Raw genomic sequence first — 17868 nt, 5'->3', positions numbered from 1 at the left:
GGTGACTCAAATTCTCCAAAAGTATTTTAAAAATATATAATATGATTCAAAATTATTTAATAAAATATCGACATTCTGAAAGAGCCAAACATTGCGCATGCGCAATGACGCTGACGAGAGAAAAAAAATTGTGAATGAAACTGCAATCAAAAGATTTACACAAATGTCGTCGACGGCGAGATGGCGGATTTTGACGATTTAAAGGTGAAAGATAGCCTTAAAATTTGCGTGAACCGATTAGTGATATTTAAAAACAATTGTTCTATATTTTGGGTCTCGGGTAAATGGTGTAATTTGTTCGTAATCGCGGTTTATTTACGTGCTGACAAGATGACGTGCATTCAACTTCAACATGTTCAACATGTTCAACATGTTCAACATGCATGACATGATGAAGCTGTGAAGCTACGCCGCCAGCAGGCGATCGTGTAGTTACGGACCCCTGTTTAGTTCGATCAAATTAGAGTCAGTGGTGTTTTTCATCACTTAAAATGACCTTTTCAATATAAAGCAGACTTCTCTCAATTCTAATGTCTCTGTTTTTGTAATTTTGAACGCAGAACGGTTTGTTGGCGTAAAAATTACAATTTTCGTGTGTGGTTTACAATTTACAAATTACAGTTGGTGCCGTGCGAGTCAGCATGCCTTACGCGTTCATGGTATCGCGATGATTGCCATTTTATTTTCGTGTTGCGTTTTGTTGTAAATGTGGCGTCAATAACAATGCCACACTCCTGAGTTGTCTAGAAACATTCAAAATATAATTAGCTTCCTAAGTTCCTTGCGCCTGCTGCATCGAGCTGTATACTCCCCAGGGAGCTGAGATGGTATTTGGAATGTTTTTAATAATTGGCCCAATGATCAGGGGTAATAATAATGTAAAGCGCTTTGATCTTAGTTAAAAGTGCTTTTATAGGTATAAGAACCCGTTATTATTATTAGGCCAAAATAAAATAGTTCTGCTTCCGGTTTCCCTACCGAATGTCAGACAACTCGACCGTTGAGACAACTCGACCGTTGAGACAAGTCGACCGTTGAGACAAGTCGACCATTGAGACAACTCGACTCGGGACAACTCGACCGTTGAGACAGCTCGACTTAATGGAAATGTATACAGGTGGAGCGGAAAAAGTTGCATAAATATGTGGCAACACCGGTCCCGGGCACGGCACGGGCATACTCGATGCACAGAGGGCGCTCCGATCCGGTGGCCGTCGCGTCGGGCCTGCGCGCCCCTCCGCCCGCGAGGACTGGGCCCGGCCCGGCACGCGGGCACGTCGACCGGCGCGGCAAGTGGGCTTACAGGCCCGGCAAAAACGATGTCACCGTGCACGGTACGGCCACGTTGACCGACCGGGGATGGGATAAGTGGGCGCACAGGCCCGGCCAAAACGATGCCTCCGTGCACGGTACGGCCACGTTGACGGGGGATGCGCGCACAGCAATAGGCCCGGCAAAAATGAACGATGTGCACGGACAATCACGCTGCGCTATATCGGCTCTGTTACATGCAACAACAAAAACAAACATGTGTCATAACTCCCAAACGGCGATCAGCCGCCGTCAAAATCCCCGGTACTATCCCCAAAACTAGGCCCAAAAACATGCGAAGCGGCTTGTCTTTCCATTTATCACACATACGGTCGAGTTGTCTTCCCATTTATCACACATACGGTTGACTTGTCTCAACGGTCGAGTTGTCTCAACGGTCGAATTGTCCCGAGTCGAGTTGTCTCAACGGTCGACTTGTCTGACCCCCTCCCTTCCTACCCTGACAGCCCCTACCCTAATTTTTTTATGGGAAAAATGAGAAAAAGCACCCAAAACCATCAATTTCTACCAATTACCCTTGAGTCACGCAGACGCCTCCATATGATCGTACACCAAAAAAAATTGGCCAAAAAAAATATCCTTACCTACCTACCCTATTTTCGAATGCCATGTAATCGGAAACAGACCTATTTTTTTTTTTTCCTTATTATTATTACCTAAATAAATAAAAAAAATATGCCGGTAAAGAAGATAAGAATTAAAACAAAAAATGATAGGGGCCTAGCAAAAAGACTGACAGCAAAAAAGAATGGTGTATGGTACTTAACCATCCTTCCCCCTTCTTGGCTAGCACTAGGGGATTTTATATCCTGTATTGATAGACGAATTTCTTGCGTCTAGAATTTCACTTGCTCAAACAAAAATCTCTCCAAAAAGCAGCCCTGGCTGATCTATATTTCTTTCAAATTTGGGAACAAAGCTTTTTGGGCCCTCGGACCGGAATTTCTTTTGCAAATTCAGAGGTTTACTCACCAACATATGATTTCGAACACGTTGAAAACATATCGTATACTTCATATGCAGACCCTTTTTTTTCCTCATAAAAATTGCATCTCCCCAATTTCTATAATGTACATGTACATTGTATCTTGGTGAAATTTGCCTCTTAGTTTTCGTTGTAAAGCTGCCCAACGGCAACGGTTGTTTTAACCCTTACCCTACTAGACCCTCCAACGCATGCCAATATGTGCCTCAAGAAAATCTCCTATGTTTTTTGCATGGCCCTCCAATATCTGCCATGTCATTTCAAGGGTAACTGGACAGGCACTCCAATACATGCCACAGAGAACAATGAGAGTTCTCTGATAACAAAGTGAGTGCCCCCAGCTGGTCAGTATCAGGCACCCTCCAGGGCCTCCAACTCCTGCCAATTGGAGCCTTCACTGCTACATCAAAGTATCCTCCAATAAACTGCAGCTGGAGGGCATTGGCATAACCAACTGACATGCAGTAAACTACCCTCAGAGAGTAAGGGTTAATATGCAAGGCAAATTTCACAAAAAGTAAAAATTGGGGAGTTGCATTGTGTTTCAAAACAGGGCGCGCTTGAGTATCGTTTTATTTATAAAAAACATGTGTACGTGTTCTACATAACCCCTGAGGACAGACATACAAAGGGAGAAGAAAGGATCCATTTAGCTTCCTTGCGCCTAACAGGCAGCATCGAGCTGTATACTCCCCAGGGAGCTGAGATGGTATATGGAATGTTTAATTGGCCCAATGATTAGGGATAATAATAATGTAAAGCGCTTTGATCTTAGTTAAAAGCGCTATATAAGAACCCGTTATTATTATTATTATATTATTATCCATTCAGTCCTCAGGCGATGGGTCTTTTGTTCAAAACGGTCCTCTGTCGTAGGTTCGTGTGATTATTCTATGGAAGAGTGTTATATTAAGGGGGCAACGGGAAACACAAAGCATTGTCCTCGGGAGTATAGTAATTCAAGAGCGGGTGAACATGTTTGTATGTAAAATTGCAGTGCTGACAAGGAATTTCTTTGGTTAATTTTAATTGTTTGCAATTCCAGCACATGTTGATGAGTTTCCGAGTCTCCGAACTCCAAGTGCTCCTAGGGTATGCAGGCAGGAACAAGAGTGGCCGCAAGCACGACCTCCAGACCCGGGGCCTAGCCCTCCTCAAAAACGGCTGCAGCACCTCCGTCCAGATCAAAATCCGGGAACTCTACCGGCGCCGCTTTCCTAGAAGACTGATCAACCCGCCCCAGTTCATGCCGGGCATGTCCGATGGGGCCGGGTCGGGGGCCACAGGCACTCACACCCACCATAGCGTGAGCAGCAACCCCCCGCTCCCGTCCTACCCAACCGCTATGAATATGCATCAGTCGGTGCCCCACGAACTGTTAGGTGCCGCTTGCCAGCCGCAGCCGTTCCACCCGGACGTCAAGCTGAAGTCGTTACCCTTCTACGATGTGCTCGGGGAGCTTGTCAAACCAACGGGACTCAGTAAGTGTCAAAATATCTGAAGTGAAAAGTTTGTAGGAAGCACCTTGTCTGTTTGTGGCTATTTTATCGGGTTTGTATTTGCTCTGAGAACCAGTTAACTTCAAATTAAAGACATAACCTTGAGTGTGCTTATGTGCTACATACATTTACATCTTCACAAGAATGCCTGGCTTTAAAGGTAGGGTAGATCAATTGTCATTTGTGATTTTTTTTTTTCATTTGAAGCAACAAAAGTGCTAAAAATCTAAAGACGGGTGTTTAACAACTAACCTGATGAAGTTTTCATAAATGCAGTTTATTCTGAGAAGACAATTTGTAGAATCTCGGTTTCAATTCAAAAACTGCTGAGTCATGTTTTGAATTGCACCCGAAATCAGTGTTCGGAATGCATTCTTATTCAGCCGATTGCTGCTACGCATTGTCATGCACTGAACTGACGAATAATAGAGGGCGTGCGCATGTGTGCGTCGTGTCAATGCTTGCGCGCATCTATTCACGGATTCACCAAATATAAACCAACTACTAACAGAAATTTCCAAAAAGTGTGTCACTTAACCCACTTTTGGAAATGGCCTTCTTTTATTGTCTTCTTCAAATGGACAGCGTGACAGAAAGAATTTAGTTTCACAGGGAGTTTATTGCCATTACTATCTTTAAACCAAGTAAGCTTTTCAACAATAATTTGGTCAGCTACTTTTTGGATAGCTGCAAATGATCTACATTTGTACTCTGCCTTTAAAGATTTTTAGGATATTTCAAAATATGGAAAAGGGAAAAAAAATGAAATGAAAAAAATACAAATGACCTAATCACTCCAACTTCATGGACAAATTTGCCTTGAATTGAAATACAGGCTGTCCAAATTGCTTGTGCACTGGTAGTTTACATAATTTGCCTTTACACGTACAATTGCCATGCAAAGCAGTGGGGGACAAAAATATTCAGAAGTCGTTGAGAATGATTAAGGTGATGTACATGTACCTTGGTCCTTCTATAAATAAATAAATAATAATAGGGCCAAAGTGTGACATTTTTCCTGTTACCTCTGAACTTTATACATACATGTAATTTACCATTCAAGTGACATTAACAAGGACTTCAAACTCAATTGTATTTGTTTGGTAGGTCGTTTGCTTCAAATAATCACTCTTGGATGAAGGAGTGCATTAAGAATTTTACAAAATCATAGATGTCAGATGTTACAGGGACAGGAAAAAAATGACCTCAATTTTATACAATGACCCATCTGATCTACATGAACATGTCGGGTACATGAGGTGATGTAACTTATTATTTCGGTTTCACGAACTGACACGCAGCTGTGCATACGGCACACGCACTTTGTACACTGACATGTAATAGATTAATTTTGGTTTTCATGAACTGAAACGTAAGCATGTCTTAGGAATACAATTTAGAAAACAGCGCTTTGAAAGGTTTCGACACAAATTGACTCTACCCTTACATACTTGTGGGGTGACAAAATCATTCAAACCCTAACCCTGCTGAATCCAACAGGATCCAACTATGTCACATACCCGTTGGAGCCTGTTGGATTGAGCAGTTAACCCCTTGTGTACATTCCTCATGCAAAATGTTGGATTCAGCAGGCAACTGAACCGCATTATAACGCATTGTTGGACTCCGCTGGATTCAGCAGACAACTGAAAATAAGGCACAGTGGATTGAACAGGAAAGTCCGGTTGGACTTTGTTGGATTTTATAAGATGGAATTTTTGCGCCGGGGTGATATAAATCAAATTAGGTTTTGCCCTTCACCGACGTTTTAAACACTGTTTAAAACGTTGTGTTCGGTTTGTCGGTGAAGGGCAAAACCTAATTTGATTTATATCACCCCGGTGCAAAAATTCCATCTTTTAATATTTTATGCGGTACCCGCTGCTATGTACATCAGATTCGAACCGGCCAACCGATCCCGTTAGCTCGGTGGTCGAGTGGTAAGACATCTGCACTAGAAAGCAGGAGGTCGTGGGTTCGAGTCCCACCCGAGTGATTTTTTCCAACTTTCACTCAGGAGGTAACACACTGAGTATACAGTGTTTAAAACGTTGGTGAAGGGCAAAACCTAATTTGATCTGTTGGATTTAGCAGGGTAGTCCTGAGGAGCAAGTAGGGGGTTAGGGTTTTAAAAACCTTTTAATTAATTAACTGGTGAAATTAAGGCAGGTTTCAGTTCGTGAAGTACATGTACAGTAGTGAGTGTAGTACTTGGATGACAGTTTGTGAAAAACAAAATTACGCGGTTCTGTAAAGTGTGCTCGTGCCGGGCACTTGCGCACCACCAAGTGTGAGTTGGTGGTGTCGGTGACGGTATGTTGTTCAACCTTGAAATCAAATTCTAACAGTAACAACAGCTCAGTCTGTCCTGAGCAATGTTATACATGTACGTGTGTATAATTAAAATAAAGAGGTTTCATACATAGTAAGTGAATGGATACAGTAAGCATGCCGGATATTTCATCAGTTTGTGTGGTCTTGTGATATCATCATACACAAGTCACAAAATCATGCATGATTTTATTTAAAAAGATGATTTGCTGAACGTACCGGTAACAATGTACATGTACATATTTGTGCCATTTGTCTGTGTTTCAAAGCAGGATTTAGCTGCAGTTACAGGCTTTCATTTGAGGCTGCCATTTTGGATTACTGCTTTTGTTTGTAACGGATCCGAAAACTAAGCATATGCGTGTACACATGTGCACAATGTGAAACAACAGAATGGTCTGTAATAACTAATTATATGCATGCACATCCGTGTTGATGCGAAACCTGTCTATATTACCACTGAGTACCATTGTGATAATGAGATTTTAATCTCTGCCTGCTGATGGCTATTGTGTATGCTGAGTACTGACGGTGTTCTCATGGAATTCCAAGCCGTCTGCTTGCCGTTGTTGAAACATTTGAAACCTCACAATGCATCCCTGTACGTACAATGTAAATATGACCATAGTGCTGGCTGTTTTGTCTCTGCACATCATTCTCATCACACAAATTGCAGAGTGGGTACTATTTTTGGATAATGTCTCACACTTGATCGATATAAAATTCATAGAGGCATTTTTACTAGGATGCAACCTCAATCCTGCAAAATCCCCCAACTGCTTCCATGGAAAAATTGCATACAGCCTCAATCCTCCAAAAGCATTCAATTTCTTGAATGTTTTCCTTGAAGGGGTGACCACTGCCTCAGTCCTGTCACTGTCAATACAATGTACATGTATGTTGAGGGAGAGCAAGTACATACATGTACAATAACATCCTGGAGTAGTGCAGAAGACTTCAAGTACATACCGGTACATGTACATAAATGTATGATCTAGGACTAAATTTATGCTCAGTTGAGCATAAACAACACAATTGTCCGGCCTAAGACCTTGACACACTGCATCCTCCAAAATCAGCTGCACATTTTCGCCATATAGCCTCAATCATGCAAAACCCTCCATTTTGTAAAGAGGATTGTGGAGGATTTGGGAAGGTTAGGGTTACATATTTGAACTTTCCATGTCTTCAACAAATATGACATTTTTTTCCCAAATAAACTTTCAACTATTATGGTTTTCCTGATCCCCTCCAAAATTACTTTTTTTCCCCTGTGTTTGTCGTCTGAAAAAAGGCTGATATTTTTTGTTTTGTGTGTGTGTGTGCAAAGATTTGCGTTGTGATAAGACTGGTCCCTTGTCTCTAAATTATCGATTCTGACATTGGGGCGGGAACCAGCCTCCCTTGCGACACGGATCCTCTACACACGGATAAATGACTTCCCCAAATTTCTGGTTAGATGTGCGATGCGGCACATGCGAGGTGTGCGACTACAGTCTTTCAGTGGTCAAATTTCTGTCAGGACGCCAGCTGTCAACGATGTTCTATGCGTTGGTCTATGCGCGGACGCGGCATATCACGCATGTACGGTAGACAATCCGTTTCGTACATGTTTTTTCTACACATACTCAAACGAGTCGTTTATCCTTGTGTAGAGGATCCGTGCTTGCGAGAACATAATTATTGTCGGTCTGCAAATAATTGAAAATTGAAAATTGTGAAGTATTTATTTCATAAAGTGTGGGCCTTGTTTTGTTCGATGTCTCATTCAAAAGTGAGTTACTTTTGTATCAATTGTTGTACATATGTATGTAACCCAGACCTCATTTAGGTCTTAGGTTACTTTGTTTAATATTGACTTATAGGTGTACAACAATATATTGTATTCTTTTGTATTATTCATATTTAACCCTCCCTCTTTGGCTGGCAAATTCAATGAAGCCAACCCAGCAGTTAAAATAAATCAAGTAACTGTTTTAAACAGTGCTCCTTGCGAGGGCTGTCCCGACTTATATTCAAATGTTTTGATCATCAACCGAATATTCTAATAGCTTTTTGCCAGTTGGAATCTTCAAAAACAAAACAAACTATGTACATGCATGGACACACACACACATGACTGTGATGTTATTTTATTGTAAAATTACGGTGCTTTATTGTCAGGTTACTCAGGTGCCACATTTTTTGTCGACAGTAACTTCGGTTCATTGTTCCCATCCTTTAGAAGGTTAAAGCCCTCGACAGTGATAAGCTACCTTAATACTGCATAACTCCGAGCGGCCCATATTGATCGCCGCATGCAAAGTTTAACTTGTGCGCTCTGCGTACAATGTTTGACCTGCGCGGCACAAAGTTGCAGCTAGCAGTTTCGAATATCCGAATATTCGGTCAAATCAGTTTCAAGTAATCGAATACTAAATTATTTGAAAATGGACAGCCCTACTCCTTGCCCACATAAAGCAGGATTGACTGGCTGTGACTGGCCAGCTGTGCCTACTACCGGTAGTTACAATACATGTACATGTATGGTACATGGACTTGCTTCTGCCTGTTGTTGGAATTTGACTGTCACAGTGCCTACAAGGAATATGATCTGACTGTTGGTGACTAGCCTGTGTTAAAGGCATGAAAATACATGTACATGTACCTATATTGTAATTCTATACATCATTGGAAAGCATAATCTTTGTCCTTTCCAATGAGCCCAAAATTCCAGTTTTCTAAAAATTGGTCCAAGTGACTGGTTTTGAGCTGGAGGGTCACATACATGTATGTGGACTCGGTTTGTTAGGATACCGCTGTACTATACCGGTACATGTACATGTGCAAGAGTAAGACTATACTTGCTTGCAAAATGGAGGAAGGAATGTTCACAAAGAATGCCATACAGGCTCCTGTACAGTATGTAGTCCAGAATTTGTAAATTACTTCTGTTGTGGTTTGTGGTACAGCTGTAGCACACTGGATGGAAGGAAGTGAACTGTGCAAGGTCATATGCGTGTATTGTCCGTGCAATAGTGGATTGGTTCAAGTACATGTGCATACGTTATGTATGTGTACCAGCTGATCCTTGTACATGTACACTGACCGAAATTTGGGAGAATTTGCATCCTGTTGTTCTTTACACAGTTTACATAGTCTTCTTGAAGTTGATCCAGTGGCAATAACCATGAATGAAATTGCTGAAATACATGTATGTACTACGGTATGTAGTACAAAAACTGTTTGGTATGAAGAAACATGATGATGTACATGTATGTACACGTACACGTACACATGCCATTACCCGTGAGGCACAAACATGTGCATGTACAATTCACATGTATTTTTATGTGCTAATTACTGTAGATCGTTTTATGTTCATCATACAACTAATGCAAAATGCACATCACGTTCATGTACCGGTACTTGATGTTCTATGTATGCACGGACTAGGCCTATGTGCCGGTGCATTGTACCTGTGCGCATTGCAATTTTGAAAAGCCGAACAAACGTGCACATTAAAATGTACACGTACAAATGTACAGTAGTTCACATTGTCATGTTCTGGTACATGTACATGTACATTGCATTTTTTTTTTACATTTCGTTCACTTCATACATACATGTACATGTACATGTATAGTAAGGTACCTCCATGAACACATACGTATACATGATGTACATATACAATGCAAACTATGATACTCTGTACATGTACATGTACATGTACAATGCGTGTACATGTACATATGTTGCATACATGTACATGTACATTGTACATTGTGCACACACAAAAAATGTGGACAAAGGTGTCGAATTACCAATCTAAAAATAGCTTGCCAGTAACTTAATGATGCAGATGCCTGCAGGAGCGCATAGCTGCATCTCATTAGGGCCCCTGGAATGGGGGAAAATCCTTTTGGTACTGGTTTTTTTGTTGGGGGGGGGGGGGGGGACAGAAGGGGGAGGCAAAGTGAGGGGGTACCTGTAGTTCAAAAAGGGAAGGTTTTTATCATATTTTGTTTATTGTCAGAAATGCTTCAAAGGAATTTTGTTGCTGTGACCTAGATTTTTCAGGAGGTGAATCCTAGTTGTACTGGTCAATTGTCAAACTTGTTTGTTGTGTCACTATAGTACATGTACATGCACATAACTCAAATGTGAGTGAAACTACTTTGTACATACGGGTACACTATGTGGAGTTTGTTAGCAAAAATTTCCACTCAAAAGGTCCGCCCAACAGGGCGCAGTATGAGTAAACTTTTGAATGCAAGGTATTTAAAAATTTTGATAAAAAACTTACAGTTAAACCAACAGAAATGTATTTCTTGTAGTTTAGTCACTTTAACTTTAAGACATCTGTGAAAACAAATCCATCCTAAATGTGATGTAAAATAACAGCACAGCGTCGATAGAAAACCTCCCCCCATCCTCCCCCCTCCCCCCCTCCCCCCCCCCCAATGTAATGCGAGTTATTGTGGATGTTGCCCATACTGTTGGCAGTTCATATTGTGTCAAAGCATGGAAGGTCATACATGTACAAAAATGTACATGTACACATGTACATGTATGTGTTCATTACCTGTACATGTACATGTACATAACATGTACACATGTACCTGTACATTTAATGTACAATTCCATGTAACTTGACAGCTGTGACAGGAAATCACCTTCGGTGGCTAAGAAGGGACAACCCAATCATGAATTACTCTAAATTTCCTTATATGGCAATACAGATTTCTTTCACTAAATCAATGATTTTGTGTTTTACAACAAACTCAGTCTTTTGATTTTGACGTTTTTTTCGGCCTGACTTCATAATCTAGGTAATTTTAGTGTTACAGAAAAAAAAATAGCCCACTTTTGTTTTATAAAACTCATAAAAAATCTGAAGTGACAAATTATCTGTGGCTCTAAAGTTCAATGTCAGCTTGACATAAAAATTGAAGATTTACCACACTGTAATCTTGAAATGTTTTTTTTGGTATTTTCAGTGCCTCCAGTTGGAAGCAAGTTTCGGGAGGTGCACAGAACGGTGTTTTTCCACTTCACCCCGGCACAGACGCAACTAATTGTGGAGCAACGAGCACAAGTGCAATTAAGGTGAGTAGCTTGCATCTACGTCCAAAAAATATCAAATTGTTCGTGTTTTTTTTTTTGCATTTTGATAAGAGACATGTAAGATAATTATTATGCTAAGTATTCAAAAGTCAACCTTATACCTAGGGCTTACTTTAGTTTCAAGCTCGTTTCCAATAGTAAACCCTGGGTTTGAAACTTGCTTCCTGTATCCTGATTCGATGGCGCCATTAGCAAGTGTTAGATTTATATCGTGTACTTGGTGTTGTTATTTCCAACGTGTACTACGTGTTTTAACCCTAACCCCTTGAGCACTTTTACTAGAAAGTATCCTGAATCCGCCAAAATCCTCCAATTTTGTCATGCAAAAAATGTTAGTGTCCTAAGTCCATCAGAATCCACCAGCGCGTCCATCAGAATCCACCCGTGTAGTACATATACCTCGTACACAACAAACGTAGTATCCTGAATCCATCAAAATCCAGCAGTACCACTAGACTTCTGTCCTGAATCCATCAAAATCCCCAAACTTGGAGGTATCCTGAATCCGCCAAAATCCTCCAAAGCCATGAAAACAGGAGTGTGGATATTGATGGATTCAGGTACTGTAGTGTTAACGTTCATAGTAATTATTACACTGTACGTCCACTCCTCACAAAAAATCCTCCCCTGTTTATTTTGCTGAAAAATATTAATATGTTTGCATTATTGATCACGAAATGGTGTTTTTTTCTCAGGTTTTGTCTGGCAGAGACGAGTTGCGATCAGGATGACAAGTTTCCAGCCAGCGTCTGTGTCAAAGTTAACGGCAAACTCTGCCCTTTGCCAGTAAGTATAAGTGCATGCATTCATACAATAGGACATGCATCCAAGCCACGCTTACATGTTGCCACAATTCAACACTTACAGTACATTTTTGTATTAGTGGTGGGAGAAATCAGAGATTTCAAAATCCGGTTATCCTATTTTTTTTCAAACCGAATAATGGTTATTCGATTTTACCGGAAGCTCCCATTCAGGTCACAGTCACGCCAACAAAAAGTGACGAGTGAGTTGCTGCTTGCAATGCCCTCCACAGCGTTTGGTACAGTTTTCAGGATTCAGTGACCACTGGGCCTCTTCAAAAGCACTCCAGAGATGTCATTTCCAATGACAAAATGGGTGGGAACTCTCTGTGAATGTGGTTGTAATCAGAGACCATGGAGCAAATGGACCTTATTCACAAGAAAGTCATTTTGGTCGAGTTCCCTGAATGTATTTTATACATTGTGAACTGTTGAAGGGGATGGTACCCGACAATTCATTCTAGCCTCACTTTTACATTTTTTTTAAAACGTGGCTTAAAACAGGGCATGGTTAATCACAAAATTTAAATTATTCATCAGAGCATTCATCAGTTGTTTACTTCTGGTGCGGTGGACATTTTGTGGCATCGGCTTACGTACATATGTAAATGTATTTCCAGCCGTGTCTATTCAATGTACACATTGTGTGTGACACACATTTAATAGTTAATACACACAACACTAATACACAAATGTTGTTTCTTGCACGTTCGCAGAATGTGATGCACTGGTGGAATATGTGCGGCAGGAATCGTGACTTTTAGCCAACAGCTCAATTTTTTGACCCCCGAAATTCGTTCTCGCAAGAATAACACGAAAAAGCCCAGTTTTTAAAGGGTGGTTGTGTGGATGTTTATATCCTACTTTTACATTGTGTAACTGCTCTTTCCAGTTAACATCATTTAATTTAAAACGCGTTTTGGAGCCTAATTCGGGGCATTCCTCTATGACGTAATGTCCCTTTAACTCGTGACCAGGTGTTGTCCAAGAGCGTGACAGAAACTTAATCAGCCTACTTGAGGAAATTTAAAATGGCCTTGAAAACAACAAAGTACAATTGCCTCGGACATCAATAAACACATTAATAATTCCTATCGTGGAAATACAAACCTTCAGCATGCTATTGGTGTGATTGGTCGAGAAAAAAAATAGTTTGTTCTTTACACACTTGGGCATTATAGAGCATCTCTATTTAACATGCATTTGAATAGGATCAACACAATGTAAAAACATGTGCATGTATACATGTACATGGCTCAGTACTGCATGTACATGTACATACATGTACATGTATGTGAATGGTTGTATCCTGCTGGAACAATTGAGCTGGTTTTGCTTGAGTGAATTATTTCACCAAACCATCGCCCTTGATTGCGACACTCTATCCATTGACTTGCTCAGATCACCGCTGACAATATCACCACTGTTTGTATTGCTGACTTGTAACATTATAACTTTTAACATTATAACTTTTGACATTATAACTTTTGACATTATAACTTTTGACATTATAACTTTTGGCCTATTTACTTGACCTTGAGTGATACATGTAGATAAATGGCATGATAAAAGGAGCCAGGGAATGTGTTCTACAATGTGCATACATGTAGCTACATGTACATGTATAATGTCACATGCACATGAACATATACATTACATGATTACATGTACATGTACATTGTACGTGTGCATGTACATGTACATGAACAAGTACATGTAACATATAATGTAGGCCTATACCCGTACTTGTATTTTACAGTGAGGGTCAATATACAGAAATCATGCATGTTTGCATGAATATAACTTCAAGTACATGTGCACCAGTACAAGAACTACATGTACATGTATGTGAACTGTACGGTACATATACAAATGTATACATGTGTGAATGTTTGACATGAAATTAATGCACTTTCTGTACATTTTGTACACATACCGGTATCTCGTGTACATACATTTGCAGTACGGCATTTGCACTCGGGATTTCTCACACTAAAAAATAAATAAATAAGACACAAAAATATGTTTAAATGATGATCTTTTGCTAAAAAAAAATGGTAAAAGTGCTTAGAAATTGCCTCAGATCACACCACAGAGCATCTAGAGTCCAATTTTTTCGGGGCCCTTCAGTGGGCCCCAAATGCGACGCCGTTAGAGCTTCACGCTTCGTGCTAGCATTGGCATGATTACATGTACTTCTGATCAAGCTCCATCGCCAAATTCTTGCTCTCAGCTCTTACTCAAAGTTGGCAGCCATGCATGTATGATACCTCAAAGAATACATACATATGTACATAATGATATGGTCAATTTTATGTGCAGGTTTTACTACTGGTAGTAATAAAATACTCCTATAAAATAACCTCAGTATATTTTACGTGTACATGTGAAGTTTTGTTTGCTAAATTATTTTATCGGATAGTAAAACAGATTGCTCAAGGTTATTAAATTTGCATGATGAATATTCCACAACATCACCATACCGGTACATGTACAATGTGCCTGCCCTATTCTACTTCCACCTTCCTACCTGTAGCGGTATTTTTCATGTCTCTTCTGTCATCTGCCAATTTCAGAGCTACTCCCCCATTTAAATTCCCAATTTTCTTCGAATCATTCAACCTCTTCTTTTCCCCACTTCAATCAATATTTTTGCCCAAGTGGGACGTTGATCATTAGATAAAAATCTACTAGATGACAGCAAGTCTTGACGTTTGAAGAGACCAGAATTTTGGTTTTACTACGCCGGTGCCAAAATCATATTTTGAATTTACATTGAATTGCAATTTTGAAGTTTGTTACATTGTAACTCGTACCCATGTTTCACAGCAGTTTAAGAAAATTACAATTCCCTAGTCTTGTCCAGTAGAACATAAATCGTTAGTGACCACAAATTCGTAGCCTTGTGGAGACACACACACAATAGGGAACAAAACATTGTAAAGGTCTCCACAGGGCAATTTCTATAGATGAATAGGTCTCCACAAGGTTTTCACGAAATCGATATATGGGTTTTACTCAAAAACTAGGAATTTCCAAGGTGGGTTGATCAGTCGCAAATGGAAGAGTTTAAAAAAAGGGATATTAAGTCCAAATTTCAGCCAAGGAAACTAATTCTGGTTAAAGACATAGTCCATCATTTGTAATTTGTGCATTTTGTTCGTTTGAAGCAACAAAAGTGTTCAAAATCTAATGAAGGATACTGAACAACTAACCTGATGAAGTTTCAGCTCAACTTCAGCTGTATATTCCGAGAAAAACAGGCATTCTAGGATCTCAATTTCAAATCAAAAGTTGCTAAATCATGTTTTGAATTGTTTTGAATTGCAGCTTTACGCGATGTCGCGCACTGATCCGACGAATTATAGCAACCGCATGCGCCTGTGCGTCGTGCCAATGCTTGCGCGCGCTGCGCCGAATAACAAAACAAACTACTAATTTAAATTTTCCTACAGTGCTTCTTAAGACGCACCGTTGGAAATGCCTTCTTTCGTTGATTTCTTTAAAATGAGAGCTTGCCAGAAAGAATCATTTCACAGGGAGTTTAGTCCCCTTACTATCTTTCAACCAGTATGTTTTTCAACAATAAATACGCCAGTTACTTTTTTGGATAGCTGCAAATGATGGACTCCGGCTTTAAAATAAGAGCATTTTGAAACTTCACTTTCAAAATTGAACACTTTACTACACGAGAACAAAGAAATGTCTCCACAAGGATACAAATTTTAGAATATGTGAACAGTTGTGTGAACAGTAGTGTAAAAAAGTACTAGATCACTCAGTTTACAGTACTTCAGCTATGGGCTGCATTCGAGAACAAGAATATAAAATAACGACTACTACCTTCATACAATGTTACATGTTTACTACCTACATGTACATGTACCGGTATACATACCGGTGAAGCTACCGGTATTGGCAGTTATTCAGTGGTTGAAATTGATGCATCAATTTCATGGTCTGGGCATTTTTTAGCGAAGTTGTCATTGTGTTCTGTGTCGTTCATCATTTGGAATTTTCCACGTCAATAACGCACATGTTTTTGCACACCTCAAATGGGTGTAAAATGGATTGGCAAGGAGGGTGCGTTGCAGACGAGTGGGTGTCCTTATAAACCCACTCATCAGGCAGAGAGGAGGGAAAAAAAATCAATAGTTGAGAGAGAAGAAGCAGGGACAACAAATTTGCTTCGGGAAAAAAAAAAATGTCAAATTGTACCTGAAATTGGAATCTAATAGGCGTGATGGTGATGCATATTGCCAAATATCCTGCTTGTGTAATTCCTGGGTCTATTTTTAGAACTTCCCTGCACAAGGATGAAGAACAAATCAATAGTGAGAGAAAAAGCAAGGATGGAAAAATTGAGATTAAAATTGAGGAAAAATACCAAAGTAACACATACAGTATAGGTTCATTTGTCCAACAAGGCAAGAACGAGACATGTACATGTACCAAAATTATATGTCGATGCGAGCGAGGTTGTCTTCGAGCGTGAGATTGCGCACTGTGCATAGCACGAACTAACTAGCAGCATCAGAGACTGCCAGCGCGCACTTTTTTGGCGCTAGGGTAAATGACACAGCCGGGCGTAAATCTGGGGGGGGGGGGGGGGGGGGGCGTGGTGCATCCTTAATGTGAATGTGTAATCTCTAACTCTAACACTTGGTGGCGCTAACGTTCTGACATTTTACGCGATTTTTGTTTTCATTAATAATGGCTGTGGAACAAACGAGGCGTCAGACTTATAAAGCGTCGGATTTATGAGGCGTTGGACTTATGGACAGAAATATAAGTAAATTTAAATGTCGGACCTACGAGACATCGGATATATAAGGCGTCGGACTTATTGCCCTTTATTTGGTTGGGGATGAGATTTTGTCGGACTTATGAGGCGTCTGACCTACTGGTATGAGGCATCAGAGTTACAAGCGGACCCCCATTTATTGGGTTACTGTATGTGTTACGCAGTGCTTGAATTATTGCATGGCCTTTACGTTGCATTTGGATAAGGGTGTTCACTGATAACATTATGGTCACATAACATTATAATCAAATCTTATACCCCTTGGAATGCCTAATATCAGGTGTTTAGTCTTTGACAAAGATTTTGAAAGGACAATGAACATGCAATCTTCTTTGACAGCTGAAATGTATTGGTCTAAGCTTAACTACCACACAGGATTCTAATTGTTAAAGAGGAAAATAATATAGCCTTACAAAATCAACGATATACATGTATCTCTGGTTTGCATTGATGGATTTTCTTGATATTTGCACCAATTATAAACAACCTATAGGCTTTAAAATGATAAAAAAGTTGATTAGCTACATGTACATGTAGCATGACCACTTTTTGAGCAGATCAGCGACTTCTTCATGCACAATGTTTATTGGGACACACTGTATTCAATCATCCGCTGAATATCCAAATAGCATGCAATTCAAATAGTAAAAACATGTGAGCGGTCTCTAGGAGAAGATGAAACGTGTCCACGATGTTATTTTAATAGTATCAATTCACACTGACGCGTATGGTAGCGTGCGATATACCGGTATATCTGTGCCGTGTACACGCGTACCGGTAGCGGATAGTGAGTTGCGTAAAGGCCGTCACGATTCAGACCACACAAACTGATGACTTATTCGGCGTGCTAACCATATCAGTTCGTTTTCGAAACTTCGCTAACATTGTCGTAGCTACTGCAGTTGTTTCAGTTTTCCAACCATGTGTCATTTCTATGAGTTTATTTGCTTACATGTACCATACTTCATATTTTTTCAGCAGTGCAACATACATGTACATGAATTTTAA

At 40.1% G+C, this 17868-nt stretch overlaps 1 protein-coding gene across 1 annotated transcript in view; it reads left to right on the top strand.

The window, feature by feature from the left end:
• Positions 1-98: 98 nt before the first annotated feature.
• Positions 99-17868, top strand: part of LOC119745324 (E3 SUMO-protein ligase PIAS2-like) — a 35436-nt gene continuing 17666 nt past the window's right edge. The window contains exons 1-4 of the mRNA XM_038221612.1: positions 99-204; positions 3363-3798; positions 11127-11235; positions 11949-12039. Of these exons, the coding sequence (XP_038077540.1) occupies positions 181-204; positions 3363-3798; positions 11127-11235; positions 11949-12039 (660 nt within the window). The 5' untranslated portion in view covers positions 99-180. The remainder of the gene's footprint in view (positions 205-3362; positions 3799-11126; positions 11236-11948; positions 12040-17868) is intronic.

Source organism: Patiria miniata, unplaced genomic scaffold (genome assembly GCF_015706575.1).
Source record: "Patiria miniata isolate m_02_andy unplaced genomic scaffold, ASM1570657v1 HiC_scaffold_7, whole genome shotgun sequence".
Classification (NCBI taxonomy): Eukaryota; Metazoa; Echinodermata; class Asteroidea; order Valvatida; family Asterinidae; genus Patiria; species Patiria miniata.
Note: the sequence above shows the minus strand (reverse complement) of the source record. Positions and strands in the feature narration are given on the sequence as shown.